Source organism: Ranitomeya variabilis, chromosome 3 (genome assembly GCF_051348905.1).
Source record: "Ranitomeya variabilis isolate aRanVar5 chromosome 3, aRanVar5.hap1, whole genome shotgun sequence".
NCBI lineage: Eukaryota > Metazoa > Chordata > Amphibia > Anura > Dendrobatidae > Ranitomeya > Ranitomeya variabilis.
In genome coordinates this window covers 669,145,610-669,164,833 of record NC_135234.1, presented here as the reverse complement: position 1 = coordinate 669,164,833, position 19,224 = coordinate 669,145,610, and the positions used below count along the sequence as shown (strand labels likewise).

Genomic DNA, 19,224 nt, shown 5'->3' with positions numbered 1-19,224 from the left:
AAAGATTTAAAAAACAAAAAAAATACAACCACAAAGCACTGCAACACATCTCATTCATGTGTGAATGAATGATGTGGAGACCGTGCATTTTCCATTGTGTATGCCTGTGTTGAAGATCTACTGCACAAGACTGGAATTTCAGGCTTTGAGAACTAAAACGCCGACATGCTGCGAGTTTGAAATCCACAGCATGTCAATTTGTGCTGCCAATATAAGGAAGAGTTTCCCTTTGCCATGGAGTGCGAGATGTGAGGCTTCCTTGCATCTTGGTACCCCACCACCCCCCAAAAAAAAACAAAAAAAAAAAACCACACCATTTGTTTTAAAAAAATGTGTTTATTAGTTCACAAAATGTATTGATATCAAAATATCATGGTCACTAGTAAAATTGGATTTTAAAAAGTTTAAAACAAGTTAAAAGGCTGGTTAAAAAGTTGCTCATGTCCTCATGTGTCTTAAAACCTAAAAGAAAGAAGAAGAGAATCATCAATACAAAGTAAAATGCCACATCTGATCTCATGCAAGTTTATGGCGAGGGAAAAAAAAAAAAAGTTACAGACTTACAGTATAAGGAAGATGTGACATAACATCCTACTGATGTGGAAGCAGGACCTACAAAGTGCCTCTTTTAAGCCTTAGGCTAGGTTCACATTGCGTTAGGGCAATCTGTTAAGCGCATAGCGCTAGCAGATTGCGCTAACGCAATGTATCTATAGGGATAGTGTTTGCCGATCCCGCTAGCGCAGATCCCCGATCTGCGCTAGCGAGGAATGGACCTCGGGCGCACCTCGAACGCTGCAAGCAGTGTCCAAGGTCCGTCAGAAAATAATGGCACATCGCTAGCGCGTGCCAAAAATGGCATGCGCTAGCGATGCATTGGCAACCCGTTAGCACATTGCTGTCAATGGGTGCGCTAACGGACCCGTTACATGGCATTAATTGCGACAATTTCGCCATGTAACGGAGTCCGCTAGCGGACACCAATTAACGCAATGTGAACCTAGCCTTAGACATCTTGAATTTGTCTCAAGTAGGAAGAGATTCAAGTGTTTGAAAGCTGAATGTCTACAATGGAAGTGCATCTGATGGTTCCAAGTCCATGTTGAATTTTAAGTTGTGCTATTGTCCAATTATCTGAAGGCTGTACCCTTCTGCAGATCCTCCTCATTACCCAAGCCCAACTGGAGTAGGGTTTAGGCAGTCTAGCTACTGTGAGGTTGCCATACAAACCAGATTTTCTTTGAGCTCACACCCTCAAAGTAATTCTATAAAGCAGTTTAGCTCTGGTGAGCTACACGTTTCACTTTGGTGTTTAATCTGTTGCTGCAGTTTTCTTCACCTTCCTAAAGTTTAAGACAGCAGCTGTAATCTGCTCAAATCACTAGTAACATCTACCATGATTGATTAGTGTGAGGGGGGAAGAGAAGAGTCTGATAAGTGGAGAAAGGCCCCCCACAAGAAAACACCTAGCAATGTTGCCAATGGCAGAGTCCAGGCTCCCATTTCATGAAGTGAAAACCCGATTTTACAAGTGTTCTTAAGTATGATTAAAGTGCACCATCACTATATCCTACTTGAAGTGAACCTGTCATCAGGATTGTCAAGTAAAATACAGCCATTTGTCAGGTTGGTGATTCAACCCAGGTATGATTTTAGTCAGATGGTCAGGTTGGTGCTGTTGCACTAGTTTACTTAGCAAAATCCTGATGACAGGTTCGCTATAATCCACACATGTTGCTTGTGTGCACTTGGCTTGTTGTAGGGCATGATCCATTGTAGTGATTAATAGAAAGGTAGTATGTTACTTTGGTGTTCTGCAGTAAGATTACAGATTGATGCTAGTTACAGACTTGCCTTTTAAAGCTTCATAAGGGGAAAGTGGGAGGGGAAAAACCATGCCTTACAAGTCTGAAAAGCTAGCCATGGTATAGAGAAGTAGACTGACCATACACATCATGCAGTTAAATGTAACCTGTCCTCTTAGTCACATGAATCAGACATTGGCTCTATTGCCACCATGTAGACTTTACTCTGAAACTTCAGAGCAAACCCACTTTATAAAGCCAGATGGCACCTATAGGAAGAGATTGGTTAGGCTAGGGGAGCATGTCTGGGCCTAGTGATCTGAAACATTCATTCCCATCCAGTTTTTCAGAGTGCATTTTCTCCGACATGCTGCAGTGTTTCAGTAGAGCAGTCATCCTGTGCCTGCCAGAATGCCAATAACTTATAGGACATTCAACCAACAGATTTAATTAAATTACATTGCCTGATTGGTCAATATTTGGCAGTGTATGACTACAGCCAACACGACTAAACCCTTTAAGGCTGTCGATAATGACTATGGCATCTAGATGGTTAACAACAATTTTGAATATATTGAGAGAATGTTGGTGTTCTGTTTTAAAATGGTATCACTTTGGGTTTTTACAATATAGGTCCCTTAACCCCTTCAAGACGTGACATTACTACATCATGTTAGTCTTCCCTTTAATGCAGGCTCGGCACTGAGCCCATATTTCTGACAGGTGTGTTTCATCAGCTCAGCAGGTTTGATTGATCTGCTGTGTAGCACAATGGATCAGATCGCAGCTTTAGGGCTGTCCCACACGTCCAGATAATTCCGGTTCCGGAATAAATCGGTACCGGAGTTATCCGTGTCCGTGTGCCTGGGAACTCACGTAGGCCATACGTGCAGCACACGTGTGCCGCCTGTATGGCGAGTGGGTACCACACGGAGCGTGTGTTACCCACGCGTGTGGTACCCTGCATCGCGCTGAAGCCGCGATTCATATGTTCCCTGCAGCAGCGTTTGCTGCAGAGAAAATATGAAGAATAGTGTTTAAAATAAAGATCTATTGTGTCTGCCCCCCCCCCCCCGCTGCTCTGAAAATACTTACCCGCCTCCCTCGCTGCTTCCTGCTCTGGCCGCGGCTTCTAGTGTATGCGGTCACGTGGGGCCGATCATTTACAGTCATGAATATGTGGCTCCACCTCCCATAGGGGCGGAGCCGACTATTCATGATTGTAAATGATCGGCCCCACGTGACCGCATACAGTGGAAGCCGCGGCCAGACCAGGAAGGAGCAACAGCCAACGAGGGACCGGGTGAGTATTTTCAGGACAGCGGGGGGGGGGCGCACAGGGGGTGGGGGGGCGGCGGACACATAGATCTTTATTTTAAACACTATTCTTCATATTTTCTCTGCAGCAAATGCTGCTGCAGGGAACATATGAATCGTGGCTTCAGCACCAGTGGGGGGGGGGGGGGGGGGGACAGCGCTTACTGTAGCGCTGTCTCCGGCACGCCACACGGACCCCAGACGGAGAATGTCCGTGTTTTACACGGACCCATTGACTATTGGGTCCGTGTAATCCGTGCGCTCCCACGAACACTGACATGTCTCCGTGTTTGGCACACGGAGACACGGTCCGCAAAAAATCAATGACATCTGAACAGATGCATTGATTTTTATGGGTCTACGTGGGTCAGTGTCTCCGGTACGTGAGGAAACTGTCACCTCACGTACCGGAGCCACTGACGTGTGAAACCGGCCTTAAGGGCATGTTTCCACATTCAGCATTTGCAGCGCTTTGGATGCAGCTCTGTCCAAAGTGCTGCTGGCTTTTGTATGCACTGTGATTCTGCCTGTGTTCATTGAACACATGCTGAACCACCGCATCCTATACATAGGACGGTGCTACTTATCTTGGAGACTGAGCATCTCCACAAGATAAACAGACATGCTGCAGTCTATAGAGATGCACCGCATGTGTGTTCATGCAGGTCTGCCACCTGCATCTTTAGATGCATAGTGGAGATGGGATTTCATAAAATCCCCTTCACTATACTGCAACATCTGGGTGCTGTGGCTGTATGCAGTGTCCAATCCACCGTGTTTACTGATTGTGGAACCATACCCTTAAGGCCCCGTCTCACATAGTGAGATCGCTAGCGAGATCGCTGCTGAGTCACAAGTTTTGTGACGCAACAGCGACCTCAGTAGCGATCTCGCTATGTGTGACACGTACCAGCGATCAGGCCCCTGCTGTGAGATCGCTGGTCGTGTCGGAATGGCCTGGACCGTTTTTTGGTCGTTGAGGTCCCGCTGACATCGCTGAATCGGTGTGTGTGACACCGATCCAGCGATGTCTTCACTGGTAACCAGGGTAAACATCGGGTTACTAAGCGCAGGGCCGAGCTTAGTAACCCGATGTTTACCCTGGTTACCAGCGTAAATGTAAAAAAAAAAAAACCGTACATACTCACCATCTGATGTCCGTCAGGTCCCTTGCCGTCTGCTTCCTGCTCTGACTGTCTGCCGGCTGTACAGTGAGAGCAGAGCACAGCGGTGACGTCACCGCTGCGCTCTGCTCTCACTGTACGGCGGCACTCAGTCAGAGCAGGAAGCAGACGGCAAGGGATCTGACGGACATCAGATGGTGAGTATGTAGTGTTTGTTTTTTGGTAACCAGGGTAAACATCGAGTTACTAAGTGCGGCCCTGTTTGTATGTTTACCCTGGTTACCCGGGTGCTGCAGGGGGACTTCGGCATCGTTGAAAACAGTTTCAACGATGCCGAAGTTGTTCCCCTGATCGTTGGTCGCTGGAGAGAGCTGTCTGTGTGACAGCTCCCCAGCGACCACACAACGCCTTACCAACGATCACGGCCAGGTCGTATCGCTGGTCGTGATCGTTGGTAAATCGCTATGTGAGACGGGGCCTTAAGTCTCCAATGGAAGCTGTTGGGGCAAGTATAAAGTAAAATATTAAAATCTAAAAGTTCAAGTTGGCCTGTTCAAAATAATAACACATTTGATATTGATGTATTCAGAAACAAATGCTTAAAAGTTAATCAGTAAAAGGTGTAATGAGAAAAAAAAATAAAAGATACTGGAAAAACCAAAGTTATGTAAAAAACCTAACGTTGTCATATTGAAAAAAAAAAAAAAAAAAAAATTTACCTTGAAAAGAATTATGCCTACAGTTTTAAAACTTCGAGCATCCCAACAATAAAACATTTTTTCAGCTGGTGCTCCTATAAAGCAGGCATAAGGAAATGTATTTCTAATTATGTAATTTTATTTATTACGTAGATCTGGGGATTTATTCTGACAGAATATAGGCTAAACTGAATGGACAAATGTCTTTTCGGCCTTGCCAAGTATGCTACCCATTGTGTGGTATGACTATCAGGATTAAAGGGATAATTTTCAGAGTTTGAAAACTTCAGAAGAAGTTTTTATATTTTGCATTTTTAAAAATTTTACAAAGTTATAGGTATAAAAAAAAAAAAAAAAGTCAGGGACAGCAAGTGGAAGAATCTTCATAAGCAAGATGGTTGTCTGGCTAACTGCACTTACCTCCTCTCCATGACCACATGTTTTAAGGGACAACTTTATATGGCAAGTGCAACTTGTCAATTTTCTTTCCCCACAGGGGGAACCTTGAGCAGTGCACCCCATTTTTACATGGTTTGTGGGGTGTTCAGCCATCTCCATACATGTACCATGGTTAGTGCCGAGAATTTCTTACTCTGGTCCAACTGGAGTAGTTTCTGGTAGTTTAAGAAGTGCACTTAATGAAGTAAGCACTGGAGTAAGATATGCCTACACTGTGTTCCAAATTATGCAAATTGGATTTAAGTGTCATAAAGATTTAATTGTTTTGTTTTTCAATTAAACTCGTGGATGGTATTGTGTCTCAGGGCTCACTGAAATCAATCTTAAACACATGTGATAATTAGTTTTCCAGGTGATTCTAGTTAAAGGAAAACTACTCAAAAATGATGTGCCACATTATGCAGGTCACTGGTTTCAAGCAATAAAGGAAATAAAAAGGATCTCTCTGCTGCTGAAAAGCGTTAAATAGTGCAATGCCTTGGACAAGGTATGAAAAAATTAGATATTTCACGAAAACTTAAGAGTGATCATCATACTGTGATGAGATTTGTGACTGAAACAGAGCACAAACAGAGTTCATGCAAAGAAAGGCATAATGAGGAAGTTTTCTGGCAGATAAATTCATTGGATTAAGAGCAGCTGCCAAAATACCATTACAAAGCAGCAAACAGTTATTTGAAGTTGCTGGTGCGTCTGGAGTCCATCGAACCTGGATCGAAGTGGATGGTTGGTGGATGGCCACCATGTCCCAACAAGGCTGCGACGTCAGCAAGGAGGTGGAGGAGTCATGTTTTGGGCTGGAATCATAGGGAACAAGCTGGTGGGGCCCTTTAAGGTTCCTGAAGGTGTGAAAATGACCTCTGCAAAGTATATAGAGTTTCTGACTGACAACTTTCTTCCATGGTCTAAAAAGCAGAAACGTGCCTTCAGGAACAAAATCATCTTCATGCATGAGAATGAATACCTCTGAGTAATTGGCTGCTATGAGCATAAAAGGAGATAAACTCATTGTGTGACCACCATCTTCCCCTGACCTCAACCCTATAGAGAACCTTTGGAGTATCAAACAAAAGATCTATGAGGGTGGGAGGCTGTTCACATCAAAACAGCAGCTCTGGGAGGCTATTCTGACTTCATGCAAAGAAATACAAGCAGAAACTCCATAAACTCACAAGTTCAATGGATGCAAGAATTGTGAAGGTGATATCAAAGAAGGGGTCCTATGTTAACATAACTTGGCCTGTTAGGATGTTTTGGAGTTAAATAGCTTTTTTGTTCAGTGAATGTGACCTCCTAATGCTGCAAATTCCACAAATGAGCATTTTCAGTTCTTTAAAACATATCAAATGTTTAGAAATTCTACTGTGCATAATAATTTGGAACAGTGCATTTTGAGTTTTTATTCATTTTGGAGATTATACTGTTATCATTGGGAGGTTTCTTCAATAAAATTCGATGTATAATCTAACAGGTGATTACTTATTTGACTGTCATTTGCACCGACCATTTAGGAAAATCCGAGAAAAATGTCATTTGCATAATAATTTGGAACATATTGTAGTTAATGCTGGCGTATAAAACGCCAATTGTAATTCATCCCTTTGCACGTTAGATACTATGGGTTAAGTGTCATGTTCCTTTTAAAATTTGACCAAGCATATATTACTTTAAAACTTACTTCTTACCAGTGCCCATAACTACTTCTTCCAGTGACGATTAGCCTTCCCATGAGCACCGAGGCTGCAAGATAAAAGGCAATTATGGAATACATGTAGGGCCAGTGTCTAAGAATAAGCCACTTTTGCTGGTCTGATACCAGCAGCCACGCAGGATCTGAAACCGGGGGAAGGCTGCGATAAATATGAGTAGGTAGAGTATAGATAATCCCAATGCTATGCTGCATTGATACAATGGAATAGCATTCTGTGACACCTCATAGTAGAGAGACTATTGTTAGGGTAAGTTCACACAGGGCGTTTTTGCTGCGTTTATGCTAATTTTCATCTTTTTTTTTTTTTTAACAATACCAGCAAAGCCTATGAGATTTCAGAAGTCTCATCCACACATTGGTTTTTTGTTTGATCAGTAGTTTGTGCTTTGCTGTGATTTTTTCTGACATAGGGCATGTCACTTTCAGCGTTTTTGCTGCGTTTTCACCCATTGACTTGAATGGGTGTTGAAAAAAAAAAAAAAATGCAGGTATAATTTTCTGCTGAAAATCCAAGGACATTAGTATGGACAAAAAAAACCCCAAAAAACCACACCCCAAAACTTGTGTTTGCCGCAGCTTCTTTCCTGCCAAGATCAGGTTTTGCTGCAGAAAAAAAAAAAAAAAGCAGCAGAAAATGCCCAGTGTGAAGTTAACCTCACACCTCAATGTTGTGCTGTAATATACAATTGGGCAACACTGAGAAGTTACATATTGTTAGTATGTATTTAAGGGTTAGCATTACCAGATGTTCCTGGAGTTTGTGCCATTTGAGGGCTGAGGTTTAGGCAATGTCTGAAGCTTGAGAAGTTGACCTGTACTATACATTCGGATTTAGTGGGCAGGGGTGATCAGATTAATATTTTAGTTTTACCAAGTGTCCAGCGTTTGTGCGAACTCAAACAGACAGTCCTGATGAGTCACCAAATAAAGGAGCAATGAAATGCACAGGGACTATATGAGCTATAACCACCATGATCAAGTTACATGTTCCATTTTAAGATGTCAATAAATGTTTTAATTTATCATACAGCAAGATGTGCATTCTAGTAGTCCATTTGTGTTTATATTCCCATATACTTGGCTTTTACTAGAAGTTTAGTGAATTTTAGGTCAAACCTGTGATATGAAATGAGGTAGTGTGTATTTTCATGCAAATATAATAAAACGCTTCAGTAGACCAGTGCTTCACAATCCGAGGCTGGCATCTGAGGTGCTAGCTAGTTGTGGTGTAGCAGGAGGTAGTTCTCCTAGTGAAGATGAGAATTGATATTACTGGGTTCAGAAGATTACAATTTTAAAGGGAACCCAACAACAGATGCATACTAACCAATGCATGGGCAGCATGTATCAGACATGGCTACATGATGTCAGCCAGGCATGTTTAACTGAAATGTTGTGGTGTTTTGGATGCAGAGGTGGGGGGGGGGTAAGCAAACCTCTGCCCATATGCACATGTAGGCAGAGACCTGTCAGTCACTCCCAGCGGGAAGAGAAGCTGCCGAGGACCATCTGTCTGATTAGTCTATAGTGCTGCTCGGTCCCCAGCAGCCATCAACTCCTTCACCACTTGATGTACATGTAAGTCAAGAGTAGTGTGAATCTTGACTGATGCGGGCTTGCATCTTTCTATACACATGATTGCTTATTTAATCAGCTATCATGTGCCTTGAAGAGCTATGGGTGTAGCGGAGTTCAGGCTGTGGCTGTTAACCTGTTAAATCCTGTGGGGGGCACATCATTCCATAGACCTATTGGTGTGCCTGTGACTTGATCGTGGGGTGTGGTCTACTGAAGACCCCTGTGCCTGTCATTATGTTCCTCCTGTGATTGTGAGCCCATGGCTGGCATTTATAGGAAATAGTGATTTCCACTATACATAGCAGTACTAATGCACCATGTATAGCACAAGCAATCAGATGATCGTAGGCTCAAGTCCTTTAAGGACAACTATTAAATACAGTTAAAAAGTTTATGATTTAAGATAAGTTCGAATAAACATGTTTGATGTGTCAAAAGAAGGTTTAAGAGTCCCTGCTTTAGAGGGTAGCACAGACTATAGGGGGCATTCTCTGTCTAGACTCCAGGGTAGTTCATAACAGGAGGGCTAGGGAAGTAATGTGGACTGTTGTAGTGCAGCTTCTCTACTGAGCTTTCCCTTCAAAGCGCATTAAAAAGTCAGTACTTTACCTAGGCCATTCTTCCTCGTTTGGATACACACGTTCTTGGTTTTTTACAGCTCCAGATCCACCTTAAAAAAAAAAACAAAAACAAAAAAACAGAAGTAGGTACCTTTAAGAACCCATCTATCTAAAGCCTCCAGACCTCCCTGTCAACATCCTTCCCCCAATCAGTTGCCTCAATTTATACTGACCCACCTAACTATAGACAGCCATTTCATAGCTTCAACACCTCGCTCCCACACCCCCATAACAAGTTTACACCTGGATTAAATAGTATAAAGTACATTTTGATGTGCTGAGAGACTTTGGTTTTGCATTGAGGTCAGAGTTGTAATGCATTATGGTTTCCCCATTGCTGGTCTCATACTATTCTGAAGAGGACAACCTTGTCCCTAGAGGACAATTTTATGGCAAGGTTTCACTGTATAGGTCCAAGTATTTTATGATGTAGGCCCCTATTAAACTAGGAAAGATCTAATACCTGGACACATACCTGCATAGGAGGGTGACACAGGGCTACTTGGCACTGTAGGTTTCCAGGTATTTTGGGGGCTATTGGGACAAAACAGATTAATTAGGGAATGAGAGAAAAGATAGAATTCCACCACCCCATAGACAAGTTCTACTGACCTGGTTGGAGACCGCATAGCTTCCTGTGCCATGTAAGGCTGATAGTTGCCAAATTCATATAAAACAAATGGAGTAGATGACTCTTCTGTTATAGATGCAAAAGAAGATTATCTTATGATAAAGTGCTGCACCCTCTGGACCGCTTGTCCTAGTGCATGCTTACCTTCATCCCAGTTCTCCTCACATGGAGGGCTCTGCCAGTTAGAGATGGGCTCTGCTTTCTGCATCACTGCATCATCTGTCAAGAAAAGACAATTTTGTTTAGAACTGAAGATGCATGGTTACATTAAAACAAGTTTTAAAGAATAGAAAAGGGGAGGGAACAAAAAAAGTGTATCCGATTTTATTTTACAAGATAAACATTGAATCTATCTTTAACATGGATATTAGTGTCTGAGGTCAGTTTCCAAGTAGTACCAATGCTACTGTGTCTCCCCTTGGACAGCAAAAGTTCAATTCACAACTTTTTAGTGGCCTCTTGAGAAATGCAGATACAGGATTATTAATTTTGTACTAGGGGCTCATTAACAGGTAGCTAGCTGCTTACTACCTACCACTGGTGTCATGTTGCCAGCAGTGGAAGTCACAGAAGCGGGCTGACCACTTTGTGCCAGCAGAGATTTGCACTGGCCTGAACAGGTAGCTAGTAAGCAGCTAGTTACCAGTTAGTTAGTGGCCCCTAGTACAAAATTAATAGTCCTATATAACTACTTGTCAATACAGAAGGCCACACTATCAATAAGAATTACTGTATATAATATTGGACAACCCCTTTAAAAATGTATGCAGGACACATACTGGCCAGTGGCCACATTGATTCCAATGAAACTTTTAGCCTCAGTCTGCTGAATGGTTGCCTAAGGAGAACTTGCACTATGCATCTGGGAAAAGCTTCCAGACATACTGTGGCTAGAGGTACAGGCATAGTGGCCACCTAGCCTAAGGAACTAATAAGAAAAGACAACATGAGAAGCAATGGAATGAAAGTGAAAGAAGATAAAGATTAGAAAAAAAACAAACAAAAACTTGACAGTGAGTGGAACAGGCTGCTTCAAGAGATAGCGAGTTCTCCTTCAATGGAAGTCTTGAGACAGAGGCTGGACAGACCTGTCAGATGGGTTAGTGATTCCTTCATTGAGCAGGGGGCTGGACAGAATGACCATGGAGGTCTCTTCTAGCTAGGATTTTATGATAGAGTATTTACCAGGGATAGGTGCCAGATTACATTTACTCTCACAGCTTTCCATGTGCAAGTCAAGCTCTGGCTTGGGCATCCTATGACGAGCATTAAATGGACAGATAGCCAGCACCTTCGCTATGGCTTTGTTATTCTGCAAAGAAATAAAAAGAAAATAAATAAATATGGGATTAAGGCAGGGAAACCCTCCAGGAAGTATCCAAGTACATAGTTATTTGCCAATAATGAACAAAGTTGAAATTAGCCTCCACATATTGTGCAAGGCCAAAGGCATCAGCCATTCTAGTTATGAGGAAGCACTTGTGCATAGCAGTTTAGCTTATTATCTACTCGAATAAAGCTCCAAAAAGAAAACTCATTAAATACAGCCAAACAGACATGGGTACACCCAGAAATAAAAAAAAAAAAAAAAAAAAAAAACCCACACAACACAAACATCCAATAGAACCTCTGTCACAGATCCAAGGGGAGATACCTCAATCATCCCCACCACTCACACCAATTTGTCATTAACTGGGGTTGTTTGGTTGCCCCTGGTTCCTTTCTGAAGGAGATCCATCTATATCCCACTTCTGGTTTGGAACTTGCAGCTCTGGGCCCCCTACCCTCAGGATAGACAGGGTACGGTGCCTAGGATGGCTTAGAATGTGTTTCTCTTGCCAAGATATGCAGACATTTCTACACCAAATACTTAAATGTCTGCACATACCCTTATGCGGCATATAGTGAGGGGGCATCACCTTGAACAGCCTTTTGCTTTTCTGACAGCGACCACTAGGACTAATATCTAGAGATCTTTACTGGTTCTTTCGAGCAAAAGAATGCTGAAAGGATTGACATGCTGCTGATTTGAAGAAGAGAGTGGGCATGAGAGGTTGCAACAAGACAGCAACATATGACCCCAATAGTGATATGATAAGACCATTAGCACGGAACATGAAATATTGGTGACAGCAGGCATCCAGAGTTTTGTTCTTTGTTCTGAAAGTATTAAGAGTTTGCTCACTCTTACATCTAAATATTTGGTCCCATTCTCATCCAGTGGGACAATTTCTCACTGGCCATCTGTTTACACTTTTTTTTTTTTTTTTTACAGTTTATGCTACAGAATTATAATGCATCTATAAGACTTAAATGCCATACTGATGGTCCATATGACGTGTGATTTTCTTTCATGCCAAATAAAGCACAATTTTTCTAACTTTATTATATCTGCACTGCCCCATTGAACAACATTGGTCAGAGTGCAATCAGATTGCATTCATCTGTTGTATTCACAAGTGTGAGTGAGGCCTAACAGCATTACCACTACTGGCCCTTAGGGTACCGTCACACATTGAAATTTTCATCGCTGCGACGGCACGATCCGTGACGTCGCAGCGATCGTATGATCGTCGCTCCAGCGTCGTAGACTGCGGTCACACGTTGCAATCACGGCGCTGGAGCGATGCCGAAGTCCCCGGGTAACCAGGGTAAACATCGGGTAACTAAGCGCAGGGCCGCGCTTAGTAACCCGATGTTTACCCTGGTTACAAGCGTAAACGTAAAACAAACCGTACATACTCACCCGTCGGTGTCCTTCAGGTCCCTTGCAGTCTGCTTCCTGCTCTGAGTGCAGCCGTACAGTGAGAGCAGAGCGCAGCACCGCTGTGATCTGCTCTCTCACTTTCCGGCCGGCACTCAGAGCAGGAAGCAGACTGCAAGGGACCTGAAGGACACCGACGGGTGAGTGTGTACGGTTTGTTTTTTTACGTTTACGCTTGTAACCAGGGTAAACATCGGGTTACTAAGCGCGGCCCTGCGCTTAGTTACCCGATGTTTACCCTGGTTACAAGCGAAGACATCGCTGGATCGCTGTCACACACAACGATCCAGCGATGTCAGCGGGTGATCAAGCGACGAAAGAAAGTTCCAAACGATCTGCTACGACGTACGATTCTCAGCAGGATCCCTGATCGCTGCTGCGTGTCAGACACTGCGATATCGTAACGATATCGCTAGAACGTCACGAATTGTAACGTTGTAGCGATGGAAATTTCAATGTGTGACGGTACCCTTAGAGATTCCTGTGTGAAAATTGAGGCATTGCAGTAGGGATTAGCTACTAGTACACAAGTTACAGCTAGGTGGTTTATTACAGTATATAACACTGGACATCACCCAACATGGGACCTTACAAAGACAGTTAGGGTATGTGCAAACGTCGGGATTTCTTGCAGAAATTTCCTGAAGAAAACTGGAAATTTTCTGCAAGAAATCCGCATTTTTTCGCGGTTTTTTTTTTGCATTTTGCAAGCGAAATCAGCTTGAAGAATGCTAACGTTTTCCAAGCGATCTGTAGCATCGCTTGGAAAACTGACTGACAGGTTGGTCACACTTGTCAGACATAGTGTTTGACAAGTGTGACCAACTTTTTACTATAGATGCAGCATCAATAGTAAAAGATATAATGTTAAAAATAATAATAAAAAAAAGGGTTATACTCACCTTCTGCAGACAGCCGATCTCCTCAGCGGCGTCCGTTCCTATAGATGGTGTGGTGCAGGACCTTCGATGACGTTGCGGTCACGTGACGTCATCGCAGGTCCTACACACACACCATCTATAGGAACGGAAGCATGCACCTGAGAGGCGGGAAGACTGCGGGGGCCATCGAAGGTGAGTATATGACTTTATTTTAATTCTTTTTTTTACCAATTATATGGTGCCCAGTCCGTGGAGGAGAGTCTCCTCTCCTCCACCCTGGGTACCAACCGCACATAATCTGCTTACTTCCCGCATGGTGGGCACAGCCCCATGCGGGAAGTAAGCAGATCAATGCATTCCTAGGTGTGCGGAATCCCCGCAATTTTAATGAACATGTTGCTTTTTTTTTCCCCCGCGATGCGATTTTTTCGCGGAAAAAAAATGCAACACTTGCACAAGAAATGCGGAATACACTGTAAATAATAGGAGGCATATGTAAGTAAGTGTTTTCACGTTTTTATAGCAAAAAAAAAAAAAAGAAAAATACTGAACGTGTGCACATGGCCACACAAGGCCCATTCATACAATAAAAGACACCAGAGACAGTAGGTGGAAGTAAAGGCCGTGTCATTTATTTTAGAGTAACTTTAAGAACCATAAAACACATATCAATTTCTTTAAATTAATAACTCATAAATAACCGTAAGTTTAACCACCATACCACCAATCCACCCAAAGGGCGATTTTCCTCACAAAATAAATGAACACGACAGGGTAGCAATTAAAATAAGGGAGGGTGGGCGGGATCTTCGGTTTCTTCAGAATAACCGTTGACTGAAGAGAATTCAAACTGCGGGGCTTTTTATATCAGCAGAAAAAGCCCGCCAAGACCACATTAACCAATCAAATTCTTTAAATTTAACCGCCAAAAGTAAGGCAAAAACCAGATGAAAACCAGATAAAACCTGCTCTTGGCTAACAGCCAAAGCATTACCTCGACCACAGATTTAGCTAATATATTTCATTCAGGGCCTGTGAGGCCATGAGACCCCCCCTATAATGTGGAATTATGGACGGGGGAGGGCTAACATGGCCACACAAGGCCCATTCATACAATAAAAGACACCAGAGACAGTAGGTGGAAGTAAAGGCCGTGTCATTTATTTTAGAGTAACTTTAAGAACCATAAAACACATATCAATTTCTTTAAATTAATAACTCATAAATAACCGTAAGTTTAACCACCATACCACCAATCCACCCAAAGGGCGATTTTCCAAAAGCCGGGGCTCAGAGAGACCTGGCCCCCCCACTACAACACAGCCATTGCTCCACCATTGTCTGCAGGTCTAAATTGAAAATGTCCAAACCTATGTCTGAAAGATGAACCAAGTCAGTACGGAATAAGCCGGGTAAAAAACCCTCGAGTTCAATGTGTCTAAAAGAAAACCCATTAATCATTGGCAGAAATCTGCACAAACCTCTGTTGACTCGTTTCCGAATTTTCTCAAAAAAAGATAGCTCTTTCGTAAACCAAATTAACCTAGGAATGATCTCGGAGAATGCAAAACAAGTGAAAGGAAAAGATTGTTTAAAAGAAACAAAATCAGATCTTAATCGAGATAAAAGATCTAGGGTTTTGGATCTCCCGAGATCATTCCCACACAGATGGAAAATAACCAAATCGGGAGGAGGAAATTTAACGAAGCATCTATTAACTTCAGGAAATAAATTAAACCAGGATAAGCCTTTAACGCTGTGCCAAAAAATTAAAACTGAATCTTGGCTGAAAGAAAGGTTCTCAGAATAAAAGCGTTGGTTGGCTCTCTTCTGCGCCCAGAACACATAAGAGTGTCCTATGATCCATACAACTCTGGCACCTGAAATGAAATCAAAGTCAGTCATCATAAAGATCGTGCCTAACATACAGCTTAAATCTACCTGACTCCCATCTACCCAGTTGCATTATCTGAGAGTTCTGCAGACCAGCTCTCGCAGCCTCTGTTGCCGCACCTATTCGGAAGGAATGAGAGGTAAATTTTAAATGATCTTTTTTAAAAAAACGCAAACACTTCTTCAAAACCGAGTTGAATTGGAAAATCGTCGCGGGAGAACCATCTGAATGGATAAACAAAGGACCAGGAAGAGAAGGTCTAACACGAAGCCAATTTGAGGTATTAAATAACGGGCAGGAGATTTCATCAAGTTTCGCCTCGATTCTTAGTCTAACACCTCTGCCCAACTGGTCAGTTTTAGAGCGCCTAACAAATAAAATTAAATGTGAGTCCAAAATTGACACATCTGAAACCATCAAACCCGAAGGGTTGCATTTTTTCTCTGAAACCAATTCCCCGATCCGCAAAGCACCAAAATATGCTAACGAAAAAGCAGAAGAAAATAAAGTGGTTTCAAAAGAATCTGTACAAACTTCACGGAGGGATAAACAAAGGTCTTTCAAAAAGGAAAGGGAAATCGGACGTCTATTATCTGGTTTAAAACTAGACCTTTTAAAACCTTTCAAAAATTGTTTAATAGGGAATAAACCCGTCAAAGGAGTTTTGCCGAGCAATTTCAGAAAAAACGAGATCCCAGCTAGGGATTTAGATACCGCCGAAAAAGAAAGACCTTTATTACATAAAAACTCGAGAAATTTCAAACCCGAAATAGGACTGGACATGCTGAAATTAAAATTGTTAAGATTGCAAAAGTTAATCCAATCTTGCCATGCGGCTGAGTAATCAGCCCATGTTCTGGCTGATAATGAATTAGCGATAAAGCGAGGAATCAATTCAGAATTATTTCCCAAATCTGACGAGGGCAAGCCGCGGAATCCAGATCTGCAGAGGGAACCTGTTGGCGAAAGATTTGCCATTGTTGACAGCAAATAGAATCGGTGATTACAGATAATTTACTTGTTCCACTTTTAGCTTTTAGCCAAATATTCAGCTTTAAACAAAGGAGTACCAACTGTCTCAGGATTCTCAAAGCCCAGCGATTCTTGGATGAAAGTGTTAATTCCAAGAATAACACCGGGATCGTTAGACAAAAATAAAATCCTATTATCCTTTAGTAAGTGCCCCCACAGAGACAGGCCAATGAAGATAGAAAAGAGTTCCAGAACCATAGCATTCTCTACTATCCTGTTCCGGACCCAAGAATCTGGCCATTTGTGGAAAAACCAGTGAGGAGAAAAAAGGATACCACAACCTAACTCCCCTTTACAGGAAAAAGCAAAATTGAAATTGTCAGCAAGGGTGAAAGCCGATTGCCAACAGCTTTTACCGTTGTAGGTGGTCAAAAATGTACGCCAAATCACCAAATCCTCCCTCAATTCAGATGATATTCTGATATGAGATTCCGGAGAAGAGACTCCAATCGTCGAGTCATAAAGACGCCTGGAAAAACTCCTACCCATCGGGATAACGCGTAAGGCGAAGTTCAACAGACCCAAAAGAGACTGCATTTCCTTTAGAGTAACCTTCTTACGCTGCAAGAATTTGTCGAGGGTGGAGCATAATTTAGAAATTTTTTCATCCGGAAGTCTACATTCCATATGCATTGAATCCAAGGTAATACCTAAGAATTCAATCACATTGGTGGGTTGGCATGTTTTATCATGCGCTAAAGGAACACCGAATAAGTCACACATTGCTGAAAAGCTGTTCAGTGCTGATAGGCAAGCATCCGAAAAAGGGGGGCCGACAAAAAGGAAATCATCCAAGTAATGTAGGATTCCAGCATCCTGAATGCTTGTTCCCAATACCCAGTGAAGAAAACACGAAAAACTCTCAAAATAAAAACAGGATAACGCAAAACCCATGGGCAAACACTTATCAAAGAAAAATTGATTATCAAAATGAAAACCCAGAGAATTGAAGCCAGAAGGTTTAATAGGAAGTAATCTAAAAGCAGATTTTATGTCTGCTTTAGACATCAAACAGAATCTGCCAAATTTCCGAAGAAGATCAATGGCAGAATCGAATGATGAATAAGAAACGGAACATTTAGACTTGTCCACCTCATCATTCAAGGAGGAGCCAAAAGGGAAGGAGAGATGGTGAATTAAACGATAACTTCCAGTTTCTTTTTTGGGAACAATCCCAAGGGGGGGGGGGGGGGGGGGACACCCGAAAATTCGAAAACGGGGGACGGGAAAATGGGCCAGCAACCCTGCCTAAATCCAGTTCTTCAAAAATCTTCTTCCTTGCCACCTCAGGATGGTGGTTCAGAGTAGGTAAATTCCTAACCACTTTACATCCGGAACCTTTAAACTGGGGAACATCAAATCCAAAACAGAAGCCATTAAACAAAAGCCTACTAGTCTCCTGATTTGGGTAGATGCTTAGCCACCACAGCATTTCTACCAGCTTCACAGGCGTCTGCGCCTTTAGGAATGGATTCTTTCGAAGCTGAGTAGGATGACTGTTTTCTGAAACATTTGAACAAGGGGTGAGGATTAGCGCAGAAGGAGCACTCGTGCCGAAACCTGCACGAATTACCCCATTTGCAAGAAGTTTCATTGAATGCGAAACATACACCTTTTTTTTGAAAGCTGGGAACCGTTTGTTTGGCAGCAAAGTGCCTCTGAGGGAGCATCAAATTAAACCACAGCCCGACATCTTTTACCCCCCAATTAATATCCGGGTGGACAGCCAATTTTTGTCTGAAAGCCTCGTCGTAATGGAGCCAGGCGACACCTCCAAAATTACGATAGGCCTCTAAAATAATATCCAAATGCTGGAATAATTTGGAACAAAGATTGGGAAACTTCCCTCCTAGTACAGCTGAATAGATCGAGAATGCCTGTAACCAATTGTTAAAGGACTTAACTGAACCCCGCTTGGAATCATCACTATCCTGTTTAATATCCTTCTCAGGTCTATTCAGCTGATCCCTACGAGGAAGCAAAGAAAATAGGTCCACATAGCTATTGTTCCAAATGAGATCTTTGACAGATGAGCTCAGGTGAAAACCAAGTGGTGAGAGCTCACAAGTCAAAGCCTCCTTGAAAGTGTTCTGAGGTAACAGGTTACAGACAGGAATAGGGGATGATGGAGGAATAGAGGGTATGCTAAAAACATCCCCTAAGGACTCTGACAAAACACCCCTTATCATTTCTTTCAGTTGGTCAGGATAAACAGACAGGGGTACATTAATTGTCTCACCCCTATTAGAAGCACTTCCTCTGGATAGCTGGTCAGGATGGCAGCCGTCACTCGAGCTTTGTAAGGAAAGCGAGGGCGGCTGAAGGTTTCTTGAGGGAGGAGATGACCGAGGGCCGACCTGGACATCAGGCTGTAATCTGCTGGACGACCCCGGAGTCTGCTGGCTGGAATCCTGAGGTAAGAACTCCGCCTGTGTAAAAGACGCCGCTGCAGCGCTTTTACGGCTGCCAGCGGCGAGGAGGAAGGCGGCGCTCAGCGATGAGGTAACAGGCGCTTCCTGATGCTGGGCAGAAGGCTCCCGAGAGGCACTGCAGGAAACACTTGATGGACGTCGTCGCTTCTTACTTACATCCGGTCTTCGGTCGGCGGGGCTTGTCGGCGGAAGTGACGGGGACTGCGATCTCCGAGGAGTCTTTCTCCGGGAACGACCTGAAGTGCGGGCTGAAGCCGCCGCTGGTAACTCCTGCACCG

The 19,224-nt window shown here is 43.0% G+C and overlaps 1 protein-coding gene across 4 annotated transcripts in view; it reads right to left on the bottom strand.

Annotated features, from left to right (window-relative positions):
* Nucleotides 1–320: 320 nt before the first annotated feature.
* LOC143816924 (protein D7-like) overlaps nt 321–19,224 on the bottom strand; it is a 45,851-nt gene continuing 26,947 nt past the window's right edge. For 3 of the 4 annotated variants that reach the window (XM_077297914.1, XM_077297915.1, XM_077297912.1), the window contains 7 exons: nt 11,129–11,255; nt 10,088–10,162; nt 9,925–10,009; nt 9,788–9,846; nt 9,302–9,362; nt 7,082–7,143; nt 321–462 (listed from right to left, as the gene is read on the bottom strand). In XM_077297914.1, the coding sequence (XP_077154029.1) occupies nt 7,101–7,143; nt 9,302–9,362; nt 9,788–9,846; nt 9,925–10,009; nt 10,088–10,162; nt 11,129–11,255 (450 nt within the window). In that variant the 3' untranslated portion in view covers nt 321–462; nt 7,082–7,100. The remainder of the gene's footprint in view (nt 463–7,081; nt 7,144–9,301; nt 9,363–9,787; nt 9,847–9,924; nt 10,010–10,087; nt 10,163–11,128; nt 11,256–19,224) is intronic. The other variant, XM_077297913.1, reaches the window with a different exon arrangement.